We start from the raw sequence: 25640 nt of genomic DNA, 5'->3' as shown, positions 1-25640 counted from the left end.
TTAATGCTTTAACATGGCTCGACATTACTTTCTCACATTTTTACAGGTAGCCGAGGTTCAGTTTTAAAAGTGTTTACAGAGCCAGGATGACATCAGATACCATGACTAATCAATAGGAATCCTCTCCGCCTGCTTGCCCTTCAGGTGTCCGTGAATTCGGAGGCGAGGAGGTGGAGTTCATCTGGCGTAATAAAAGTAAGCTGGGAGGAAAATGTGACAGATGTGGAGGCATGTGCCAACGAGAAAAGCGAGAGTGGGACTGTCAGACATGTCGACTCCGGCGTGGTGATGGATGAAGAGTGAGGTAAGACAAATGACATCGTCTGTCTGAGGCTGTGTTGTCATAGTGGAGGATTGCCGCTTGTCTTAACCTCTCAATATCAGAGAGCAAACTGAAGTTTGTTTACACTGCTCCAGTGGAGTGATTTAGAATGAGGGGCGAAGGAGACTTGGGTGTAGGTATGCTCGCTGGAGGGTTGGATCGGGTTTCTAAACATTCCCTTTGAAATCGAATAGCAACCATCCGAGGCATTTTAAACCCAACCAACCACGTTTGGCTGAAATCCTCAAGGAAGAGAGGAGCCTAAAAACAAATACAAACAGAAAATTAAGTATCAATCCCAATAATGGCCTGAATGCAGCGATGAAGCAGAAATTCTTGGTTTAAGGCCAGTATGGAGTCATCCTTTAAGAAATAAGATTTTATAAGTGTCACATCTGCATATAGATGTTTTTTATTTCTCATTCTATTAATTTATTTAGATTTTATTGCCCTCAAAATGAAGTCAAATCTTTTCTGCCACCAAGGTGAGCAAAGGTGAGTAAAATAAAAACCCGTAGGATCCCAGTAGTTTTTTTTTTTTTTTCCTGCATTCTTTGTATTGACTTTATAAAAACTTTCAACAGTGCATCATGGAAAAAGCTCATTTCTATCTTTTAAACAGAGGCCGGGGTTAAGAAGAGAAGCTGATTGATTTACAGCCTCTTGTGTTGCTAAAACAATAAGACGTCCTGGGGAAGAAGAACACAAAACATCCCTGGAGATGAACTTGCTGAACACTCTTCAAAACAACTGGGTTTGGGGTGTGTGTGTGTGTTATTGTGATGGAAGACGGATTAGAGTCTGGCTTATTTTGCCAGGAGTCAGGTGTGGGGTGGGCGAGGGCCGTCGTGGATCGGAGTAGGTACATCGGTGCCGGGGGCGAGGCGAGGGCTCAGGCTCGCTTCCAAACCCTGCCTGAAGTCACTGCGGGGCTGGGCTGTTTGGTGTGCGAGTCTGTGTGAGCGCACGCGTGCGTGTTGAGTTGGGGGCGTGGGGTGGGGATTACACTGTCACACTGTTCACACTGTTTATGCATACCAGGCCACTGTGAGTGCCTCTTTGTCGCATAAGTGTTTACTTGAATTTATTTTGGGAGAATTCCACATGACTGGGACGGGGATCTCTATAAATTATGGAATAGAGCGCTTTGTGTAATGATAACTTCTGTCAGTTAGTCAGGCTGTGTGACAGTGTTTTTAAGAGCGTGTAAATACAGGGGTGGTGAAAGAGGGAGAGGGGCGTCTGTGTGTTGAAAGGTGCTGCAGACTTTCCTCTTCATTTAGTCTCCTCAGCAGAACAATAGCAGTGCTTTAAAGTGAGCTTCTTATACCACGTCACAACATATTTTACTGCAGAGTTACTCATTTACTGTAATTGGATATAATTACATTTTACCCCGTCGAACACTTAGATTTCACATTTTAGTTGAGAATATACCGTTACGCTCATCCGCCACATTCGTTTTTTACACAGGAAAAAAGGTTGAAAGTCGGTCACGATTAATTGTGATTAAAAGCGCGCTCACTGGTACGTCTCGTTAATACTGGGTTGGGCCTTAATTCTTCATGGCGTACACCGAACAAGGTGTTGGAGCCGTTCCTCGAGATTTTGGTCATGATGGCGCGTGAGTCTCCCGTCCCACTACGTCCCAAAGGTGCTCAACTGGACTGGATCTGGTGACTGTGGAGCCCGTCGAGGAGCCAGTTTGGACGATCTGAGCTTTGTGGCGGGATGTTGTCCCGCAGGAAGCAGCCAGGCAACATTTATCCAATCGTTCATTGTGTAAGTTTGGTGACACCGCGTGAATCTTATCCTCAGTTTCCTGTTCCTTACTCAGATGGTGCCACGTGATTGGCTGATTACGTTCGTGTTAACGAGAGTGTACGTTTTAGATCAAAGTATACGATTGTGCTAATCCCGCTACATTCAGTTTGGGTAAATTTAAGAGTTAGTCACAAGTAATTCCTGAAGTTTAGTAAAGCACACGTTGCTTTCAGTGCAATTGCTTGGTGGAGTTTATGCAAGAAGCCAGTTTAAAGCTCATGGGTGAAATAAACAGAAGTTTGATTTAAAAGAAAAAATAATGAAAAGGGACTCTCTGCAAAGGAGACTGATCCCAGAGGCTGGTTACTCCTTTAATTCTTTAGTACATCTTATCAGAAAGACTATGATGTCATTGATGCATCACTGCATGAGGGAAAAAATGGGTTGCAATAAATTTAGAGATGATTTTAAACAGCTGAAATGGGAGTTAAACCATCCAGCAGCGCTTGATTGTACTGAGCTTTGCAGACATTTTTGTTCTGCCTTTCAGGGGGTACTTGGCTGAAAAGAAACGTCAAAGGAGGCACTGTAACAGACGGCTGAAGTCAGAAATAAAGGGGGCCTCTAAAAAAATTCAACAGTCCAACCTTCTTTTTATTTCCCCTTCCTTTATAGTAGTGGATTAGCGCAGCGTGTTTACAGTACGGGTCAGTTTAGCCAGGATCGTAGTGTATACATATAAAATCGGAATCTCCATCCTAAATTTAATAACAAACATCTCTGTACTGGGCTATGCCCTGTTTCAGTTGGGTCTGTGCCAGGACGGCTACTGTAGCTCGCTCCCTTCCATTACCTGACACAGAGGGGCTGCAACACCCGCCCATAAAGGTAGTAGCTCCTCCCACTGCAAGAAATAACCATTATGTACTAAATTAACTCATAGCAGTGCTTACCCTGTTCTTATATCCTGATCCTATGTAGGATAATTGCTGTAAGACGAGCCAAGCATGATTTAAAACAGCTTAAAATCAACATAACATCCAGACATCTCCCAAATCTCCCCCTCTCCTTCATACCACTCATGGCACTTTCCCCCAGGAACCTGACTATAAAAGGAGTCCAGCGGGTCTGGACTGGTTTGGCTCTTGCTGGGTCCAAACCAATGGACAACCGAGTGCAGTCAAGGAGAGGTGAGGAAAAACAAGGTCATCAAATCTGTTAACCCATATTTAAATCAAACGTTCATGGCAACAATACACAAACTGTGTGTTCAGAGGTTACGGACTCTCCGATGGGTCTTTGGTCTAGAGCTCGACTGTTGCCTGTCACAGGTTTGTGGGTTAGAGATGCAAAAGATTTGTGGACGGCCAAGCAACACGCGTCCTCGATGCCAACACAGACCTGACACAATCCCATGGACGTGAGCGTCTGCGACTGAATTACGGAAAGTAAAGTGAACACACGGGCTTATCAAGAGTACGTACAGTATGTTATCCACGTCATCAGATGAAGTTGCCGTGGAAACAGAAATCGGGCTTTATTTCTCTTGGCAAGCACGTGAAATTAGTTAGTGCAGTCATAGATAAGAACAAAATAAAAGTCTGTGTTGCCAGAATACTTTCACCGGGGGCCTGATTTTTAAAGAGAATGTCATTTCTGATTTTATGATTAACTTTATAAAGATTTTACTTTGGATGTATTAAGGTAACTGTATTCAAGTGTAAGCGTCTAAACCAACAAACATGTTACAATTATTGCTAATTAAGACATTGATGAACTCTCAGGTGCATGCACCTTCAAATGCAACAGCACCATCTAGTGGTCGTTATAATAGTTGCGCACGGGACTTGTGTTGGGCTCCTGCAGTGGAGAGATTTGCAGACTCACATGTGCTTTTTTTAAAAATTGTTATAAACTCTGAATGTCTCCTCAGCACCAAGAGAAAGTGATAGAAAACTTAAAATGCATAGAATTGTTTCTTTTTCTGGCTTCTTTCACTGAATTTTTAATTTAGGGCAACACCTAATAAGTCCTCTAACATTAACCTGAGGATTTCACTTTGGTTGCATGGCAAGAAGACAAGAAAATGGTAGCAAAATAGCAGTATTATTAATTCTAATGTTGGGATTTGTCTGAAACTGCAATGTTAAATTTATATAAATATAAAGCAAAGCAGCCAACGCCACGAAATGTCTCGACTTCTCCGATAAATTAAAGAAAACCCCGAGCCAGACTGAAGAGTTGTACCTTTTTATTAGTCACTCTGACAATTGGTACAATACAAAGATTGATGACACTGTGCTATCCCCAAAAGGCTTTTAATTTGAAATAAATAGTAAGGAAAACATTCAATGGAGACGGTTAGTAATCTAAAAAAAAAGCAACATGTATATGAAAAGTTCCTTTATCAATAAAACAAGTAAATATAAAAACATAAGAAGTCATATTAACACCTTGCATTACCCCGTAGTCTATCACACGGTGCTGATGACACCAGATATCACACACAGTCTGTGGTGCATTGCTTTACATTGTATACAGTGTGCTGCAGCCACATGAAGAAGACCCTAAACCCACAAATGTACCTATTACACATGCAACAAAAGGTGATGCTGAGTGCAGTCTACTTCTGTAAACTGCACCTACACCACTCGTATGGTTCCAATTAGGCCACAAATATTTTTTCTCTTTACATTTGTAACAGGTCATCCAGCAGGGCTTTTCTTTTCCCTTCCAGTTTCACAAGAATACAGACGAGGAAACAGAAACGGTGTAGTCTCCAGTGGATGCTCAGGAGAACTCCTTTATTGAACAACCTGAAATTCTAGCTATCTTTGGGGTAATGCCTTTGTGTTTAGTCTGAGAGAAAGAAAGGCACAGTCTGCAGAGCAGGATTAGACACAGGAGTTCAGACGAAGTGCTTTGTTGCTGAACTCCTCTCGAGGGAGCAGAAAGTAGCGCACACTGTTGCGGTTTCTTTTCCGTTACATCAGACAGACCCTTTTTTTTCCCTCTCCCTCCGGGAGGCCGAGCCTGCAGCTCCTGAACCCATGCACGAGGGGTGAAATGAGAAGACCACAGCTGCAAGTAACAGGAAAAAACGAAAAAGAAAAAAAAAGCCCTTTCAGTACTAGGCACCGGTTTTGAATCACCAGTACACGCTTGATAAAACCTGCTGTTTTGCGGTCATCTGTCGTTAAGCTGTCCATGCCTGACCTTTTCCGGTGTGTCTGAAAGGCTCGAGTCCTCACGCCCACGGCCCGCGATCTTTGCAACAAGAGCACTTTCCTCCAAAATTTCCAGTCACAGAAGACGCAAGTTGCTGGTGAATATCTCGTGGAAGCGGTGCAAAGGAAGAAGAGCGAACCTCAGCCGGGGCCGAGTCTTATCTGAGCGTCGGAGGGGAAACGGAGATACTGTATCTGACTGTGCATGCTTCAGCCCATTCGGAAAACTGCGCTGATAAACCGGCTACATTGTGGAATGAAGCTTCTCTTTGAGGTGATAATGGTGCGCACAGTCAGTTCAGATGTGGTGTTTTCTTTTTTTAGTACACAGAAATGAAGCTGTTGCTGGTACTAACACAAGATTAAACAGCATCAAAGTCCAATACATTGAGACCTATATAAAAATATATATAAACACAATGATGATATACCCTGGAGGGATTTTTTTCCCCAAAGAAATGAACAAACGAGAGGTAGCTAATTTCAGAAATGTTACAAAAATAAACCCTATCGACTCAACGCTAAGATTTAAACTGGCTGAGCTATCGAACGACATGGATTCACAACATTAAGAGATTATTCAAACCTAAATGAGCTATCCATAAAAGAAGCTAAACCTCCTGCTCACACCTGCCTTTCATAATTTCTTCATAAAGACATTCCTTCTATCTGCTGTTATATAACAAAGCAGAGGATACCTCAAACAGAAACACACACACAAGATCAATGTGGATAAATGTGTGAGCGCTAATGTTTTGCACCGATTCAGCTGCCCGTGGGGGAGCGTTGCTATTTTAGCTCAAAGCTAAATGTGATTTTGATGAAACGCTCACAGGGGGAAAAGGTTTTATCAGGTTTGATTTTTGTTTGTTTTTTTACACGAACAAATAAATAATTACTATCAATAAATGATTTTTTTAATACCTCACAGTCTATCGTTGACTACAAAAAGATAAAGAACAAATTGACCCATTCATTCATTCATTCATTCATTCACTCCCTGGAGTGTTTCTTCAGTTTTCTCAGAACTTGAATCCACTCAGTTTGCAGTCAACTCAACAGTTGCGAATGCTGAAGAAGCCCACGCTGGTCGGCGACTCCTTGACCGTGACGGTAACCAGATTAGCTGTAACATCCGTTACGAACACGTGTTCGATCAGGCTTCGCGTAGGCTTCCAGTCCTGGCTCTGGACCGCGACCTGTCCGGCGTAGGAAGAATCCTGGTCCGAGTCGGAGCTGCTCTCCTCCTCTCCCGTGCTCATCTCGTTCATTTTGGCTTTTTTGCCGTCTTTGGAGGCCGACCTGTCCTGCTGGCTCTGGGCCTCTGTGGGGGATTTATGCACGCCACTCCTCTCCAGCCTTCCTTGGACTCTGGAGGCCTGGATGTCATTGACCTCTCTGACCTTGTCTGTGCCGGGCTGTGTTTTTCTGGCCTGCAGTCTTCCGGGGGTCGCGGGACTCTTTGGGGGTTTACACTCTTGATTTTGTGTCACAGGTTTCCGTGCTGGGTTTGCAGCATTTCTGGGGCCTGACACTGGTGCCGTGCCGTTTCCAGGAGCATCACTGCTTTGCACCAGTTTGTTCTGCAGGTTGAGGGGCTGAAGGCCCTGATTGGAGGAGACGTTAGATGGCAAGGACGCCACCGTTTTAGCACCGGGTATCCGCTGCGCTGTCGTCACAGGGGCCGGTTTCTTTTGTCCATTAGGGGAGCTTAGTGTATGCTGAGTGGTTCCTTGAATGGGGTGTTTGGATGTATTCAGATTCAGCGCTGCTACGCCTTTTGATTTACTAGGAGCTGCTTTTAAATCCAGGCTTGTCCCGCTGCTCATACCGGAGACGGGAAGTTTACTCTCGGTGACATTTCTGCTTTGGCTGGACTTGTTCAGCGGAAGAGAGGAAGGCTGGATCGACGGCCTGCCAGATCCCACGGAGCTCAAGGAGTTTTTAACAGCACCGACCTGGGCGAGGGAGCTTCTGTTCGGACCACCCACCGTATCCCTGGCCGAGCCCCGGTGGAAACCCATGAAGGTAAAGCTGGCCGGGTGAACCGGCTTCTTGATTGCTCCTGGAATATCCGTATCTTTGGCAGTCTTGCGCGGGCCCTTGTTCTGCTGGAACTCCTTCACTTCGGAGGGCAGAGGTTTCCTACTCCGTTTCTTGGGAGGCTCCTGTTTCGCCATGACTATCTGCGCCTTCTTCTGAGGGACAGGATTCAGCTCTCTCGTTCTCACGCTTGGGCTGACTTGTTTAACTTGGCTGCCGTCGTCATCGTCGTCATCATCCGAGGACGACGAGGAAGAGGAGCACGAAGACGAGGAATCGGACGAGGATGACGACGAGCCAGACGAGGAGCTGCTCGACTTTGGAGCTTCAGGCATATTTTCCTATGTTTTTAATAAGAAGGGAATGTTAGATACTCTGTTTGGGACTAAATCCTGCAAAAAAAAATCATCTTTTGAATCAAACTTACAAGGATTTTCCGAGGCCGTCCTCTGGGCCTCTTCCCTCTTTTACGCAGCAGAAGCTCCTTTTCCTGCTCTCTGTAATACGTCAGCAAACATGAAACAAGGAGTCATAATTATTAAACATATTTCATATTAATGTTGTGTGTTTTAAATGCCAACAGGGTTACGACTGCAACAACTACAGCATCGCGTAGCACAGCAAACTTTAAAGTGCGGTACATCTTAACGTAGACACTTACTTCTTGTTGAATGCAGCCAGCAGTCTCGGGTCGAGGATATTTTCTTGGGGCTCCCAGCTGTTGTGTCTGAAGTGAGCAGACATGGCGAAACATTAACACACATTTTAGTGTTAATCCAAATCAAAAACTAAAGGTACTCCACAGTTTGAGGAGTGCTTCCAGATTTAGAAAATGACTTTTCAACAGAGTCCATTCATTGAGCAACACAGGGCTCTGTTGTTCTAGCAGCCATAAACTGAGCACAGGCAGTCCCTCACTTTATTTAAAGACGTCTCAGGTGAGCTCGAAAAAGGACGAGAACAGAAATCTAATACTCGGGAGATTAAAACAACACTACAGCTAGTGACAGCTTGGCTTTATAGAGACAAACAGACCCGTGTAACCACAAAGTCATAAAACACTAATTAGTAAACAATATCTTAATATGTAGAGTGAAGACCCGTCTGTCCCTGCACTCGTGGTTTGAGAATGATTTAAACAGCTACAAAAACGGTTTATTAAACAGTAATAAGGACTGAGTGGATGACAGATATGTAATCCATAAGGGTAAAAGTTAAAAATCTGATTGATTCTATACATCACACCATACGTGAGGCATCAATCAAACTGCTGACTTTAGGTACTACACCGAATCAGTTTTTTACACTTCCTTTGTTTCCTCAACAAGCACAGTTGTGTTTGTTGAGGAAGGAAGTAAGCGCATTATTTTGGATCACGGAGGTTACCAACATGAGTGGGACGTTGTAAAAATACAGAATGAAGATTTTCTTTTTCTTTTTTTCCATCAACACAAATAACTTTGTTTTGCAGAGCTTTGTTGGTGGTGCCTGCACACGATGTCAAAGGCTGGCTGTTGCACTGCCGAGTTATTGAATTTGCTTCTTGTTTGTTTTTCAATCTTATATCTGAAACTTAAGTTTGAGCGTCCGTTAGCTTGATTCCTGAGTGTGGCTGCATCAGTGGCCCCATTCAGTGACTAATAATTTGATAGTGAGCATAAATTGAGGAGAAAATAACTAAATGGGCTAAGTGCAGAAACAAACTGAAAACAGGCCTTTTCAATGACCACTCGCTTTATCAGGAGCTGGTGAATGGCCCATTCTGATCTGCAGTCACCAGTGAAATAATCAACCCCCACCCTTTCGTTGCACACACACACACACACACAAAGGATGTGGTTCTAACAGAAAGCCATGGAGCTGGCAGGCAACAGTGTGCATTGATGGTGGATTACAGCAACAATGTGAAGTGAACAGAGGGCAAGTGACAAGAAATGAAGGCGTAGTGGAGATTTACAGGCACAAACATGCACGTATAACACACACTTCGAGTGGAACAGCACAGAGAAATACTTATATATATACATTTAAATAAATATCAAGTAACCATCGTGAATTTCGGATGTCCCAGTCCGAGTCAAAGACAAAAAAAAAGATAAAACTTAAAAACGATGAATAAAATCAGCCAAACGTCATAACTAAAATGAATAAGTTGATGTATGAAAAGCTGAATTAGCCCTAAAGTGTTTTCTTTGGCTATCCGATAACTTCCAAAACGTAAATATCGAACAAAAGGAAGCAAATGTGTATTGTGTAAAACCCTCAGGTGGAAATAACGGAGTTTCATTTTACTGCTGTTAAAATTTGGATTCTTGTGCTTTTATTTATTTTTTTAAAAATAAAAAATAAAAGTTTGGGTTTAGCTAAAAGCAACAAGCGACACGCTGTTGTTGTTTTCATTGTTTCGGCCGGAGCAGCACCACTTGTACTTACTTGGATGACCATCCCCTCCACTTGACGAGAAACTCCAACTTTCCCTGAAAGAAAACCCCCAAAAGAGAAACAGACCGTTTGTAAAATAGGAGAAAAATACGTGGATAAAATCTAACACAGCGGTTTCACAGCGCTGACCTTTCTCATTCGTTTGTTTAAGATGCATTCCGCATCAAAAACCTGCTCTCCCACGGCGCTCAGTTCCTCCATGTCTGCCTTCGCCCTTGCATAAGAATCCTTTATCAAAAGAACAGCGCGGCGCCCGCACGGCGGAATTACGCTGGGACCAAACCGGATGCTCAAGGGCCCGCCTTCAAAATAAAAGAACGCCCGAGTGCCAAAATTCAGCCAGAGGGCTAATTTTAATTTGTTATCCCGCAAGAAAATTTTTAAAGCATCTAGGCTTATATAACGACACAAACTGCGCTTAACATGAATGCAAAAATATCAAGAAAAAAACAATTAAAAACTTATACAGTCAGAATATATAATATTTGATGTCAGGTCTCTCTTGGAAATGAGATTTTTTTTTTTACCTGGATAAATAAAGGACTAATAAAAAATAAAATGCACACAAAAATTGATTTCATAATAGAATAGTTTATTCCGTTAATTTTATGCACAAGATTTATTTTAACATGCTTTACGCAAAAAACAAACTCAAGCAAGTAAACCAGTTAAATAACCAGTTCACGTAGTACAAGTTTAAAGGGCAGCATGTTGATTAAAGTATTGTATTTAAATAAGTTCCATACAAGTCTTAAATGTTATGCTAAAAAGAAAAAAAATGAGGACTCAGCTAATGAGAACTAAACGGTTCTGGCGTACAAGTCAAAATATATATTTGAACTTTTGATATATAGACAATATAAAAAACCCGGAGGGTTTACATTTATGTTGAAAGTTACAACCGGAAGTGTTGAGCACCCGTGTTTAACTTGACATTTTTATCCGAGGAGAGGCGGCAACTGATGAGTATGTAGTTCCTCAAAATATGTCACTTGGCAGCCACCGTAGACGTGTATTCACTTCTTTAAATGAAAGTAGAGACGCGATGGCCTTAATATGATGATCGCTACTTTGTTCTCAGCACCTTTTATCTTAATTTAATTGCTCACAGCCTCACCCCAGCACCTCGTTTTGCTTTATGGCTTTTATGTTTATTTAGTACATAAAAGTAATATAACGTTACGGTAATGGTCTCAGATGTTTATATTCCAGTGTCCCAACACAGCACTGCTTATGGATGTTTATTCCCATTTAATTACAGCAGATTTGAAAAAGACCTAAATGTTCTTCATTCATGCATAAACCAGGGCATCTCCAGTTAAACTTGTTCTGATCCTTCTTTTGTCACTTTGTATTATTTGAAAATAGCTTAAATAATAATTTACACTCTGCTCTTTGGGTTCTAATGCAATTTGCCATGAAAGAGAATCATGCAGAGGGTCCGTCCACAGGGAGCTGCTTTTAAATCTCTCTTCATTATTGTGATGTTCAAAATGGAGTTTGATGTGCGTCTTCTTTTTCCGGAAGATCTCTCAAACTTCCTGATCTGAAACACAAAGTAAAGAAATTTTACTTGGCTCCGACAGTCTCGGTCGTTGTGTCCTTGGGCAAGACACTTCACCCGTTGCTTACTGGTGGTGGTCAGAGGGCCCGGTGGCGCCAGTGTCCGGCAGCCTTGCCTCTGTCAGTGCGCCCCAGGGCGGCTGTGGCTACAATGTAGCTGCCATCACCAGTGTGTGAATGTGTGTGTGAATGGGTGGATGACTGGATGTAAAGCGCTTTGGGGTCCTTAGGGACTAGTAAAGCGCTAAACAAATACAGGCCATTTACCATATAGATTTTTATTTGTCTTGGATGTATAACAGTTTTGAATGAATAAGTCATTACCTCTTTGTCTTGCGTTTCTGCTTGAGTAGTCGTTGGACCACTGCTGCTGCAAACACTATGACAAGAAATCCAGCTACCGCAGCCAGTCCAGTGAAGGCGTTTTTCATGTACTTCCTGTGTGAACTACTTTCAGCTGAAAGAAGAAAGAAAAACAAAAAATTCACACATTGAAGATTAAATTTTTTATGAAGCCTTTTTCTTTAATATTTCTGTACTGACATAAAAAATGTTAGTGTTATTTAATTGTATCGATTTTTATTTGCTTTCAGAGCTCAAAGACGACCCGGTCATGGAGCTTGGAAAAGAAAGCGCCTGGACTTCTTTAAGTTTCTTCTTCGGTCATAAGACCATATGCTGAAGAGACCCAGGTATTTAAGCCCTAGTGGGAGCTGTCTCTTATGGAGGGTCATTGACCCACTATTGATTATGTGCCTCATCACATGGTGTGAAAAACGGTGTGGGCCAATATCCTTAGATTTGTTCTATAACAGTTTGAGCAACAGAAGTACTTGGGTAGAATTAAGAAAGGATCATTGTTTGGGGTAAATTGACAGTATACTGTTATGTTAACCACATATTATAACTTTCGTATTTGTGTTTATATCTGCATGTCTTGCTAGCGTGATTTGTCTGACTGTGTCTTGTTTTCTTGCTAGTTCAGTGATGACTTTGTGCTTTACAAATGTGAGAGTTAAATATGGCTCTGTTATATATTTCATAAAAGCCAGCAGGCAAAGGTGTCTAAGAAGAGATCGGTGCATATTAATGGCTGTCCAGCATAACAGTTATCTGTGTGGTGACCAGTCTAGGGGTGTGGCTAAAGGGGGAGGGGACTGCAGTGGTAAGGACTGAAGAAAGTGTTTGTCAGGGAACAACAGTGTCGTCCTGCTCAATCCATTATTGTAAATATAAAGTTACATATACAAGTTGTTGAAATGTAGGCCAAGTTTTAACAGGTCTGAGGTTTATTTTTATAAAAATGTCTGAGTTTTCATAGACAGTCTGACAAGTTTTGGGTCGGCCCAAGTGGTGGGAAAAATCCTATTATGTCAAACAAGTAATATTGTTATTTATTTTTAATATTAACCTAATTTTTAATAGAAAGAACAATAATAAAAATTGAATAAAAGAAATGGCACAGAGTGCATCCTGACCTGATGACTTCATTATTACATCACACGTCAAAGTAAGCGAGCCAATCAGCTTTTAGTGTTTGCGACCACTGAAAAAAATATGTGATCATATCGATAACATTTAGTATCTTACCTTAGTTTGATGATACCAGATAGTAGACACACCAACATGTGAATAATTGAAGAATTATTATTATTATTTAGATCAGAGGTGGGTTGTACTAACTAAATAATATCTGGTTTTGATATAAGCATTTCTTCGCCTTGTTACATCAGCGAGATGATACATGTTTGAGATTCACTTTGACTTAACACATCAATGAGTCATCAGTGAGTTGTTCTGGCTGACATATTCATTTATTACTATGTAGTGTATGCTGACTCACTCCCACATTTACCATTTTTCCAGTCAGATGCTCAATAAAACACCAAATGTGTATTAAATCAACAAATTAACCAGTTAATTCTTTCCTTCTGTTTTGAGAGCCAAATCAAAGGATACATTTGTAACCTGTATTAATGTTTTAGTATTTATCAGTAACCATTGGGTCTTGGGCTGAAGATATCAAATGACTGAAAAGCACAAAAGCAGTAGTAAGGTGCCCATTTCTGCTGTTTTTATGAAGATTAGATGATTTTTGTGAACTTTTCTACTTTTCTTTACTTTCATATATGAGCTCTTTAGACTTCATTGGAGGAAAAAAATGTTTCCAACCTCGCCTCGAGAACACCAGATGTAATTTGTAGTTGTAACCTATAGCAACCCTACATCTGATTTGGACACAACTAAAGTCAGAAATGATGGATGATCGGCCCAGTAATGAAGGAGCAGGTGTTGGAGCGACACACTTTCAGTGCCACGGGGAGAGACTCATTAGTCTGATATAAACTCACCTCGAGCAGCAGTGCTAGTAACCAGCATGTGTTTGGTAGCGTCGAGATGGCCGTCATTGACCTCCGGCTCGATGCCCAGGATGTGACACATCAAGGGGTAGATGTTCACTGTCTCAAAGGGCCCCACCTTTAGGTTTTTGTGAAACGCTGGACCCACTGCCCTGAAGAAAGGTTTCATGTCCATCGCTTGGTTGTCATAGCCATGCTCTCCCTTGTTGAATTGAACTGGGAAATACTGCAAGGACAGGATGGATAACATAACTCTCTTGACCCAGTTTGATAGATTCAATTAGAATCTAACTTTCAAAAGGTAGTCAAATAAAATAAAACCTCAACAGACGTCCACATCTTGGTCTACTCTCAGTCAGTCAGCAGAGGGAGGTATTGACCAAGCCAAAGCGGATTGTCTACATTGTGCAATGAAAGCCCTTTCACCCTTTGTGACTGCTGCCAGCCAGTGATAATGCCTAAATGAGACCGTTAATCCAACTCGAAAATGTTCATTTTCATGAAATACTTTAAAGATTTAAAATGGTTTCATAATTAAATGTTATATATAGTAGTTTTCCAACACATTTCCAGAATTCAGAATACACAGTTGTCTCTGTGTTATGTAACCATCTCGACATTTTTTTCCTTCTCTTAGATCAAACTAAAATGAGTATATAAAAAAAATGGAGGGAACGAAGAGCCAAATTTCCAGTCCCAACATACAGACCTGGGATTTAACACATTTTGTCACTGGATTAAAAGAAAAAAATCTATTTTCCTCTTTTTCAGGGTTTTTAGGACATTCCAGAATTTTAAAATTTCCTCTTTTAAATTAAGTTGTGATTTAATGGTTCTCAGTACTGATGGACACATTTGCTTGCAAAGTTGCTGCACAGCAGAGTGACTGAGTGAGTGTAGAGCCAAATGAAAATGCTAATTTTGAATTTTGAGGCATGAATAGCTTCATGAAGCATTTGAGAGCGTACTGCATGTCATCAGCAAGGCCTGGATTATCCTGAGGACGTGCAAATGCACTTGATTAAAATTGTAATGTACTAAGATTAGAATTTAACTCCTTGCGTCTGGCTGAAAAGAGCCCAGTTTAAGTATTTTCAATGAGCAGAATTTAAGTAATTTAATTATTTCTGTAGTCAAGAAATGAGGAAATTTGTAGAAAAAAGCCCAGATGGCATGTACCAGATAATTAATCTGGCTCTTTATCGCTATAGAAGTGCTTGTCATTTAGAATCCTTATGACCACCTACGTAGGTCATAATCACATAAATTGCCTGGTTGTTAATAAGTTACAACAAGAAGTGCGAATGTTTGCCGAAGCTGCACTTTGCAGTTTATTATGTTGCATGAGAACAAATGTCAGCTCTCTATGTTGAGGGTGAATGAACGGAAGAAGAACTGGTAAGACTTTATCGATTCAGATTCCGTTATCGATATCATTTATCGATTTTAATTGCGTCTCATTAGCTTTGCTTTGATAGCGTAGCAGTTATAGCAAAGACATTTTGTGCAAATTAATTTTGTGCTGTTGGAGAAACTTCCCCCTTTTTGTTGTGACCGCTGTGGGGGTCATTACTCAAAAGTAATTATTACATATATACATTTTTCTTAAAAGTAAGGACGTTACTTAAGTCCTCCAAGGAGACAGTAATTCATTATCCTACTCGTTAGATTACTTTCACGTTACTCTGTAAAATAGCTGAAACACACGTTCATAATCACATTTCATAATTTAAACCTACAGGCTGCTGTAAAACTATAAAACTAGCTAGAATTGCTACCACACTTTTTGTGGTTGTAAACTTTCTGGAGTCACTGGAATCCTATGAAATGACCATATTGTTGCAGCTTTCTAAAGGCCATTGCTTCTCATGCTTAGATAAATAAGTAGGAGTTTATTCGTTCTAGTTTGGTTGTGTTTGCTTTTATTAATATGCATGCTTACTGTTGTAAAGCAGCATGCTGTAACGCCAACCTTGATGATTTCTTGACTCTGAGCAAGTGGTTTTAACGTCTTGACATCCCCGAGGTCACCAGCGACCTATCTAGGGTTAGGGTTCAGTTTTGCTTTAGCCCCATGTTAAACAAATTATTTCTCATATATTTAGGCATTGCATTTTTTTCTGTTTGGTGACCGAAACATGCAGTAATTCTGTACAAAGGGTTAATGTTAACCAAACTGCTCATTTTAACCTCAGCTCTGATCCTCATACCTTTGACTCGGGGGATGTTCACAGTCTCTGAAGCTAACCATCAAAGTGCAAAAGACTAAGGTCTAAACACAATCAAAACTATCATCTCCTGGCTGATAAACCTATAACTTTACCCTCCACTTCTCCAACTTGTGGACTTTCGAGCTTGTTATCTCTCTGAGGGAAATATTGCTGCGTACAGTTGTACCACACAGCAGCTGCTGAAAAAAATGGCACTATGTGATGCCCCGGCATGAGTAAATGTTAGATTTGGCACGTATGATTGCTGCTGAAGATCTTGTCTGACAGCTTGTCAGGTGAGAGTGTGAAAAACACAATTGAGCATCCGTCAACGTACCCCGTTGATTACGTATCCAGGGTCGGCCCATAAAATGATGGGGAGGATGCGATCGTTTTTAGTAAAGCGAAGGTGCTCTGGCACGTCCTCCTTTTTGTACACGTGGAGATGTGGATGAGCCCCTTTTAAGGCATTGTACACCGCCTCCAGCCTGCCTGGCTTGGGCGACAGCATCCCGGAAGGTCCGTAGTCCACCAAGTGGAAGGACAGGTCCCCGAATGAAAAGCCTGGGATCTTTGACAGGGTGATTTCCTCCACCAGACCATTACGATACACGGTGGACATGCCGTGGTCTGACGTGATGATGATGTTAAGGCGGTGAGTCAGCCCGTGTCGCTCAGCTGATTGCCGAATATAGCCCACTGTTCGGTCCACTTGTTTCACCATCTCTCTACGTTCATTCGAGTCCGGACCGTATCTGTGGCCTGTACCGTCAGGCTCGCCAAAGTAGAAGGAAACAAAGTTCACGTTCTTGTCTCTGAACCAGCTCATCACTTTATCTGTGTTTTCTCGCCAAGCGGTCTCGTTCTTGTAGTTGTAAAGCTGCGGCTCCACTTCCTTGTGCATAACAAACTGTCCCTGGTAACTGGAAGCTGTGCCAGGAAAGTGAAGAGAGCCAGCTTTTAGGCCCTGGAAGGTTAGAAAAAAACAAGGCCGCATTAACATAAACATGACATATGCACTTGACACGCTGACAAGTATGTGAAAGCTACATCTGTTCATACTGTGGGTCAACACGCTAGGAAAGCACATCAGTAATAGCCGGATTTTGATTAATTTTCTTAAACCTACAGCTTAACCTTTGAAGCAAACTTAGAGCAGCTGTCATTTGCATGCCGTTAACATCTACGCCTGCAGAATTATTTGCAGTCTAACTGCGGTGATCTTCCTGAAATCATTCAGCGAGCCTTCAGAGGTGTTTTGTCAAGAGAAATGGTTTCTATTTCTGTAAACAGCAAAACAGTCTCTCACAGTGATGAGATGGAAATTGTGCTGCGCAGACCTGTCTCTGTGCTGTGATCCAGATAGGCAGAGTGCCATTGTCCCACCACTGATCCACAAACTGACTCTGATAGTAAGACTTCTTCTCTCCGGTGGTTGTGTTGAAAAACATGTTGTGGATTACCCCGTGATTCTCGATGTAGCGGCCTGCAGAAGAGAATCGCTGTCAGTCGGCTTGCTCTCATTATTCATAGCGTGACACATTCACATTAAAAATTCTATCAACTTAACGGGCTGAGTGGCATGACGCTTTTGGACAAGGTCTTACGACCAACTTCGGAGATTAGAGGAATTTAATTTCAAGGAAGTTAAATTTCTTTTAGCAGGCGCTGATGATTCGAGAGTCAGAATACAAAATTTAAAAAAAAGGAGCAGAGAATTCTTCCCTCAGTCATCCAAGCATAATCATCTTACTCAGCTATAAAAGCCGTTGGACCCTGGGACATTCAATTACGACTAATTCCTTTTTCCTGTGGCTTTTTCAATACTTGCAAAGTAAACTCAGAGCGGTTACTACTCTGTCATGATATGCAGATCCCCTGCCAAGTAGAAGCGCTGCTGTAGAAAATGAAACTCTTTACCTGTCAAGAGGGTGAAGTGTGTCGGACTGGTGATGGTGAGGTACGGAGGGGTGACATACAGGGCTTTGACGCCGTCCTCGGCCATTTGGTCGAGGTTCGGCGTGTCCACGTCGCGGTCGTAATCCCACCGGAAACCATCGAATGAGATCAGCAGCACCTTCTGTTTCTCGTTGTTTACCGGCGCTCCGAGGACCGATGAGGCCCAGAGGACGCAGAGACTCGCGGTCCACAGCATGGTGAACGTAGGCGCCGACTCTGTCGCTCAGCTAAAATCTGATTTACAAAAGGAAAGCCACCTCATGAGGTTTGTCAACCCAGTAACTTCTGGGCAAAGTTTCACCAACTTATCTTATCTCAGTGATTGAAGCGACCTAATCTTTTCTGCATGATGTTTATGGGCTGGCTTTATGGCAGCGAGTTGTGTTCTCAGAGAAGTTCCCCAGTTTTCCTCTTGAGGAACTGCAGTAAAGCAGATTAATCTCTCCAGGCCTCACGGCTGTTTGTTTTCCCCCTAACTCGCTTGTTGATGTTGTCTTTCTGTTTGTCTGCCTGCCCGTCTGTGTGTCGGAGTTTCTTGTGAATCACTGACAATGGGGGAATGACACTTTGATGGGTTTCACCTTGAGTTGGGATGGTGCATGATTGATCTGACACCAAGAAAATAAAGAGGAGAATGAGAGTATATATACTCGTCAGATAGCAGGAGACTCAAGGGAGGAAAAGATCCTAATAGACATATTCATTTTAATAACTCTAATGTTTAAATAGCTCCAGGATATTGTTATAAGGTCTTTAGAAATCCACATAGATTTCTTTCAGCAATGACCATGAGGGTGGACAAACTGTTAAAAAAATGAACAGAAGCCTCCTCGGCACTTTAGTTCATATCATACACGGTGTCCCCGTCCAGACGTTGTATCTATAACTGTGATGTAAACTTATCGACGTCCATCAAATTGCTAGACAAGCTAACTCTTCAAATTTGTTCTTTATTGTGTGTGTCCTTGACAGAGGTTCAAGGGAATAGTCTAATCTTTATGGAGATAAGGGATAACATTCATCAGCTTTCATTTACCTTATTCATATGCATTAGCTTTCTCATATTAACTCTATCTGCTTGCCGTCCGCTGTCAGCAAGATTCGGATGAGTGTTTTGGACTGCTGAGACTGGGGAAAGTCTCAGATCTCTGCTATGAGAACTTTATCAAACACACACACCCTGAACTTGGTGGGCGAGCAAACTTCATCTGACCCTCTCAGTCCTGTATAGAATTACCGTGGGGATCTTCACATTTTCTTGAAGAGAAAAAGTGCGTTTTTTGCCTTTAGCACTCCCTGCTGCCCATACGCAACCATGCAGAACACCTTCCCCAGACACAAGGCCGAATCAAATGCACTCGTTGAGTCACAGCAAAAGCAGTAACAGTACACAGAATAAGACCATGGCATTTCTCAGGGTTGGAGCATGACTTTCTTTTAGCAATGTTCATATGTTCATGTGAATTTTGACTTTTGTTTAACTTTTATATCACTTTCCCATCCTTAGGAAATCTTAGATAATGAAAAGTACATATTACAAATTCCTGAATATGTCACCATAACCCCGACCCCCAAATTCTTAAAAGTCAGCTTGACTTCGGGCATTAAAACGTGGTTCATTTTTTTAGGTTTAGGACAACTTAACTGAAGGGAAAAACTCCCACATGCTGTCTCACACCACTGCTGTATTTTATTGGATGTGTCACTCTGAGCAATTTCACTCTGTACACAAAAAAAACATCACAGAGCTGTAAATGCAGCGCATAAGGATATATCACCCAATCAGATGGACGTGAATCAAATAAGAAACAAACAAATCATCCCCAAACTATTTTTTGGTGCAGAAAAATGCTTCAACAACATGTTATACATGTTATCACAGACTCAAAATCATTAGACACATTGGGTAGATGGATTAGATTAGATATTGCAGCTAATGTGCATTTTTTTCTGCAGCTCAGAAATAATGGTGCCATTGTATAAAATGTGCGGTTGTGTGGTCCCATGACAATAATTTAACTAGAATGCACATGCAGCTAATGCTTGCAGTTGTGTTATTTTTTCATTTCCATGCACAAATGAAACCCATTCCCTCAGAGATGTTTAGATCTCTGCATTTTCTTGTAATTGTCAGGTTGAAAAGTAAACAACTCATTTCACAAACAAGATATCTGTTAAAACATTTGAAATTCTCGAAGTGCTACAAAATGTTGACTTTTAAATCAGAATTGCTAATGAAAGTGGAGTGAGCTCCACATATAAAATACATAAACTCTCTTTTATAAGTGAAAATAAATTCTTAACTGCATCTGTATTCTGCTCACTTTTGGGTTTGAATGGCAAGCTGTTTCTTTCCCTGCTGTGACTGGAAGTAGACCATCAAGTTCATGCCAGCGTGCCGAGATCGATGTGTTTTGAATGGTGAGCAAACAAACTTGTAATGCATGAATGGCTTATTATCAGGTTACGTGAAAATAAGTCCAAGCGTAAAGTTGAAACTGCAGGAAAAAGCCCAGTGGAGGTCCACTGTGTTGTTACGTTTCTCACTCAGCTACAAATACAGCACTTTAATACAACATAACATTAACGTTGTTAATTGGAGTGACGATGGAGAATATTAATCAGATTTGTCCTGTTTACTGTTTATTGGGGAACTGAAATAGTTGATAATCTCCGTAGTTCAGAGCCTGAACTACAAGCCTATGCAACACATGCTTTTTCCATGTTTACATTTAAACACTTTACCAAGACTTTGTGCATTTGATAGTGGACATCTGCATGTTTATATTAAAATGTATTGCATTTTACTTGAACCAGTAAAATAAGCAGCAGACAAACGCACTCATGTGTACATACGAGATGAAACGAGCAACAACCGAAGCCGGCATGGGAACTGATAAGAATTTAGCTGTTCCGATTTATTGATATCACTTGTCGATTCCCGTTGGCTCTGCTTTAAGAGTCACCACCATCTCTAAGCAGCAATAAGGACATTACATTCTTGCAAATTATGTGCATGCGATGTGGTCAGATGTCAGGGGACAATAGCTGCAGTTACAGAGGAGGGAAAACGACCCTTGGCCCTGACCATTGTGCTAAACCCTTCATGGCCTCAGTCGCTTATTGGGGTCCATATCAAATGTATACTACTGGATAACGGCTTGTGATTGACAAGTCGTTTACACAGTCATATCCAATCCTTGCTTATCAGTAAAATAGCTGCTTTTAGCTCTCATGTACAGTGTAATGCTCCTCCTGCTGCCGAGCGAAGCAAATATACACAGACGGTCTTTGAAGGGAAGTGAAACTAAGTGTTAAAAACAATGAAAATGTTCCATTGCAGCTATTCTGCTTTTTCATGTGCGTTTTTGACCTTTGTTTTCTTTTTTCTTCTTCGTCTTCGGTGTATTTGTGGTGAACTGAACTATTTCTTCCTTTCCTGTTTCTTTGTCAACCAATAAGCATTTTATCTATGAAAGGCGACACAATCGCTGGCTCAGCACTCTTGTTTTTTTTTTGAAGTACCGCATGCTAGCATGTCTGCTGTGGTTGCAATAATACCACTAATGCTTCCTTCTGCATGGCCAAAGAGCAAATAGATACCAGTCTGGGACCATAAATCCAACATTAAACATGTTGTTTTGACACTTCCATTTTTCTTTGTCATGCACCAGCTACAAGGGGTAAGTGCAAATGTCCACCCAGTGTCCAAATTCCCCAGACCTCAATCAGACCAAACATCCTTTGAAAGCAACTGAACAAGAGTCCAAAGCTGGGGGGCCACTACAAGGACTTATATTAGGTAGGTAGTTTTAATATTGCGGTACACAGTATTAGGCATGTCGTGATGTGTGCTGAAGCATTGCGTATCAGGCTGGCAGCCTCCAGTAGTTTCTCATGGAAACAGCCTTATCAGAAAAACAGGCTAGATTTTAGGGACTGGATGTGAAGGGGGGTGGCAGCTCCTGGTGCAGCAGAATAATAACCGTGGTGCTACAAGGAGAGGAATCTTTCACACCTGTCAGGCAGCCATGCTGAAACTGAATAAGGCAGAGCAAGGTGTGTGTTTATATGTGTATTTGTGCGTGTGTGCGTATGTTTTTTAAATGTAGCTGTGTAAGGTCAATATGTAATGACAGCAGAGGGCTCAGACACAGAGGTTCACAGCGAGGTGAAGACGCATTCAACGCTCCTTTTAAAATAATCACAATAATAATAATAAAAATTCAACCATTTTCATTCAAATTCAGTATCCTTTTGGTTGCCATTAACTATCTAATGTCCATGTCAGCGCTTTGTCAAACTGAATTGACGTGTACATGCTGACCTTGAGTGCCCGTATGAATATTTGGACAAAGCGTATGCAAATGCTGCTCCTGTTTTGTGTGGTGACATTGATTTGATGAAAGTGAGATTAACATTTAGAGAGGGTGGCAGTCATTTCCGCCTGAATAACACAGTACACATACCATACAGTATGAAAATTGAACAGCGGGAATCTGACAACAAGTATTACTATAATATATTGGTGCTTCCTTCAACAGGCCACTAGCATGTAATTATTATCTCTTAAGTCACCAGTAAGCCAAATCTATCAGCTGTGAATCTACGGCATATCGGCCTTGCTCTTCACTAATAATTCCCCTTTCGCTCTCATGGACAGCCTGCTAAGTAAACATGTTCTTTTTCTATTTGTTGCACGCAGAGGTTGTCACCAACGGCTCTTTAGTCGCACATCAGAATGTGCAGGAGTTAGAATAGGGGCGTCTAAACAAATATGTAAATGTAAATGCTAATATTTGAAAAGGAACACAAGCATTTTTTTAGTTAGATGAAATAACTCGATGAATATCTCGACTTGTTTTCATGCCTTGAAAGTATTTTGAAATTGCAGTTTTGTATATTTCCTTTTATTTGCTGATATACAAGTATGATCACACTTATTCACATTTTATTTAAATCCAGACAAATTTCACAATTTTAAGGAAATTACTTTTTAAGGCTCAATCTACCTCAGGATACTTTTGTAATTCTTGCCCATAGAATATCATCAGACGTGTGTAACCTGAGGAAACCTTGATGCTCCATGGATGTTTACCAAGACTACATAAAGTACGCTCTGAAAATCAGAAATATGTAAATGTAGCATTATGAACAATCCCTACTTTGACCATCGTTGGAACCAACCAGCGGATCTACACCATCCCAACAGTGATCCCTCGAGATGCTTAACCAAAAGATGAGCAATGGCCACAAAGAACAGTACCCTCCAAACCAGGGAGATTTTTGTCTGTTATTTCTACATAAATGCTTTCTATCTAACATTCACACACATTCAAAGACAGCCTTGGCCAGTCACCTGAAGAAGTACAGAAGTCAGTAGAATAAACCAGATGTTCCCCATTGAACCATCCAAGGTGTCCTCTGTGTGGCAGGTAGAGCACACGTTGGCCATCCCCACCAAGGTTGGAGTTGGCGTAACACTGGAAGAGCAAATGGGAGAAGAGTGTAACACATAACAGCAATGCTCATTGGCTAGTGGATCTAAGAACAGACCACAACATCCTCCCTGAACAGGATCTAGCAACCCAACAAGAAAGTGTCATACATGAAGAGCTGGGCAGTGACAGGTCCTCATGTGGTTAAAGAAATTGAATGTACTCCATGAGTGCCTGGCAGCAGAACTTAACCAGCTGCTAATAGATGATGCACCCAGAATGACTAACCGATGCCTGCACAGCACAGACCCAGAAGGGGGTCATTGCAATCCAACTACAGGCCAAAAACCTGCCTTAGCACAACATGGAAGCGACAGAATAGAGCAAAGGTCAACCAGCTCCGCTACATGGATGACATCAAGCTCTATGCCAGGAGTAACTGAAACATTGATTCACTGATATATACCACTAGGATCTACAGCAGTGACACTGGAATGTCATTTTGACTGTAGAAGTGTAGTTGGATGGTAACAAAGCGAGGAAAGGTAGTCAGAACTCAGGGTATTGTACTACCAGAAGACAAGATTCCAGATTCTGACGATGGCTAAAAGCACTTTGGAATCCCAGATGTGAATGGGAGCAATAAATGTGTGACTAGGAAAGCTGCAACCACTTAATTCTATCCAGAGAATAAGGCATGTTCTGAAGAATCAGCTGAATGGGAAGTTCAGTATCTGGGGATTTGACACCTAGGGACAGATACCCTGCTGAGATGATGAACGTGCAAAAGGTGGCGATAAAATCCAAGGCATCAGTGCACGAACGGTTTCATCCAAAGTACAGAACCCTGAGAATGACAGAGGTAACATCCTGTGGGACTAACAGATACATATGGACAACCGGGTGAAGGCTAGCCAACCGAACATAGTGGTGGTGGACAAGCAAAGAAGGCTGTAGTGGTCGATGTAGCTATACTGAATGATAGCAACATCAGGAAAAAGGACACGGACAGCTTGAGAAATACCAAGAGCTGAGAGAGGAGAGAGAGAAGATGTGGAGGGTGAAGGTAACAGTGGTCCCTGAGTTAATCAGAGGAGGCAGTAACCCCAGCTGTTGGTACTTTACTGTAGTTAATCAGGAAATTTGTTTACCTAGATCAGGGGTGGGCAACTCCAGGCCTCGAGGGCCGGTGTCCCTGCAGGTTTTAGATGTGTCCTCGAACCAACACAGCTGATTTAAATGGCTAAATTAGCTCCTCAACATGTCCTGAAGTTCTCCAGAGGCCTGGTAACAAACTAATCATGTGATTCAGGTGTGTTGACCCAAGGTGAGATCTAAAACCTGCAGGACACCGGCCCTCGAGGCCTGGAGTTGCCCACCCCTGACCTAGATTATCCCTTTGAAGTCTGAACCATTTTACAGAAATTCACATTTTTGTAAAATTTAGTTTTTATTGAACCTTCTGACAATTTTCTTTAAATACTCATTTACATATGACTTTTACTTTAAATTATATTTGTTATATCAGACCAACCGGCCTCAATCAGTCTGACTCTGCCCCCACCTCTCCCTCCCACTGTCATTTGGCATCAGATTCCCACAGTAGGGGGCTGCATTCTCAGCTGCATTCTCAGCCCCCTACTTTAGGCCATGTACACACATGCCTCCACACCAACCCACCCAACCACTGTCATCGTCAATTATGCCGATGACTCCACCATGGTTAGGCTCATCTCTGATGGAGCTGAGAGCGTACAGGGTGGAGGTAGAGATCTGAAGCTGAGCGTCCTTAAAACCAAAGAACTCATAAGGGACTTCACAAGGCGCCCACCACCTGTTTGACCCTTCCACTCAGCGCCTCAGGTCAATCAGGTCCCACACCTCCAGACTCACAAATAGCTTCCTCCCCTGGACCATTCGGTCTGTTAACAAGCACTATCCCCACGCCCCGCCCCTGCCCACCCACCTCACCAATCTGACCAATCAGAGCCATGATGTGAATAACGCCCATCACTCAGGCCACTCACACACGGACTCTATTCAGATCAAGTCTTTGCACTACTGCCAAGAACTTTGCAGCTTGTTCTCCAATGTGCGTCTGTCTCTTATTTTTGTATATATTCTAATTTTTACTACTATTTATATTATATTCCAGCACAGTTGGTATGGAGAACCCACAATTACGTTGTACATTTACAACATGATGATGTAGAAGTCTCAAAAATAAAAATACCCCTCACTTATCTAATATACATGACTTTGGCTTTAAACAGTTCAAATGCAGTGTTGTGTGTCTGCATTGTTTAGTGTCT

General features: G+C 41.8%; 2 protein-coding genes across 2 annotated transcripts; both read right to left on the bottom strand.

The window, feature by feature from the left end:
* Positions 1 to 6212: 6212 nt before the first annotated feature.
* cbx2 (chromobox homolog 2 (Drosophila Pc class)) lies at positions 6213 to 10186 on the bottom strand. Its single transcript, XM_026163997.1, has 5 exons — positions 9928 to 10186; positions 9790 to 9833; positions 8018 to 8083; positions 7784 to 7853; positions 6213 to 7697 (listed from the first exon to the last, which is right to left on the bottom strand). Exons 1-5 carry the CDS (start codon positions 9997 to 9999, stop codon positions 6369 to 6371), a joined length of 1581 nt encoding a protein of 526 aa, XP_026019782.1. The 5' UTR covers positions 10000 to 10186; the 3' UTR covers positions 6213 to 6368.
* Positions 10187 to 10587: 401 nt separating this feature from the next.
* Positions 10588 to 25321, bottom strand: LOC113021466 (ectonucleotide pyrophosphatase/phosphodiesterase family member 7-like). The gene is made up of 9 exons (XM_026166180.1): positions 25295 to 25321; positions 25009 to 25116; positions 23250 to 23373; positions 17852 to 18106; positions 17272 to 17417; positions 16269 to 16898; positions 13713 to 13947; positions 11686 to 11818; positions 10588 to 11344 (listed from the first exon to the last, which is right to left on the bottom strand). The coding sequence occupies exons 1-9, from the start codon at positions 25319 to 25321 to the stop codon at positions 11287 to 11289; spliced, it is 1716 nt and encodes a 571-aa protein (XP_026021965.1). The 3' UTR covers positions 10588 to 11286.
* Positions 25322 to 25640: the final 319 nt, after the last annotated feature.

The sequence above is a fragment of the Astatotilapia calliptera genome, chromosome 4 (assembly GCF_900246225.1).
Source record: "Astatotilapia calliptera chromosome 4, fAstCal1.2, whole genome shotgun sequence".
Lineage (NCBI taxonomy): Eukaryota > Metazoa > Chordata > Actinopteri > Cichliformes > Cichlidae > Astatotilapia > Astatotilapia calliptera.
The sequence above is the reverse complement of the archived record's forward strand: the minus strand, read 5'-3'. Positions and strand labels throughout refer to the sequence as shown.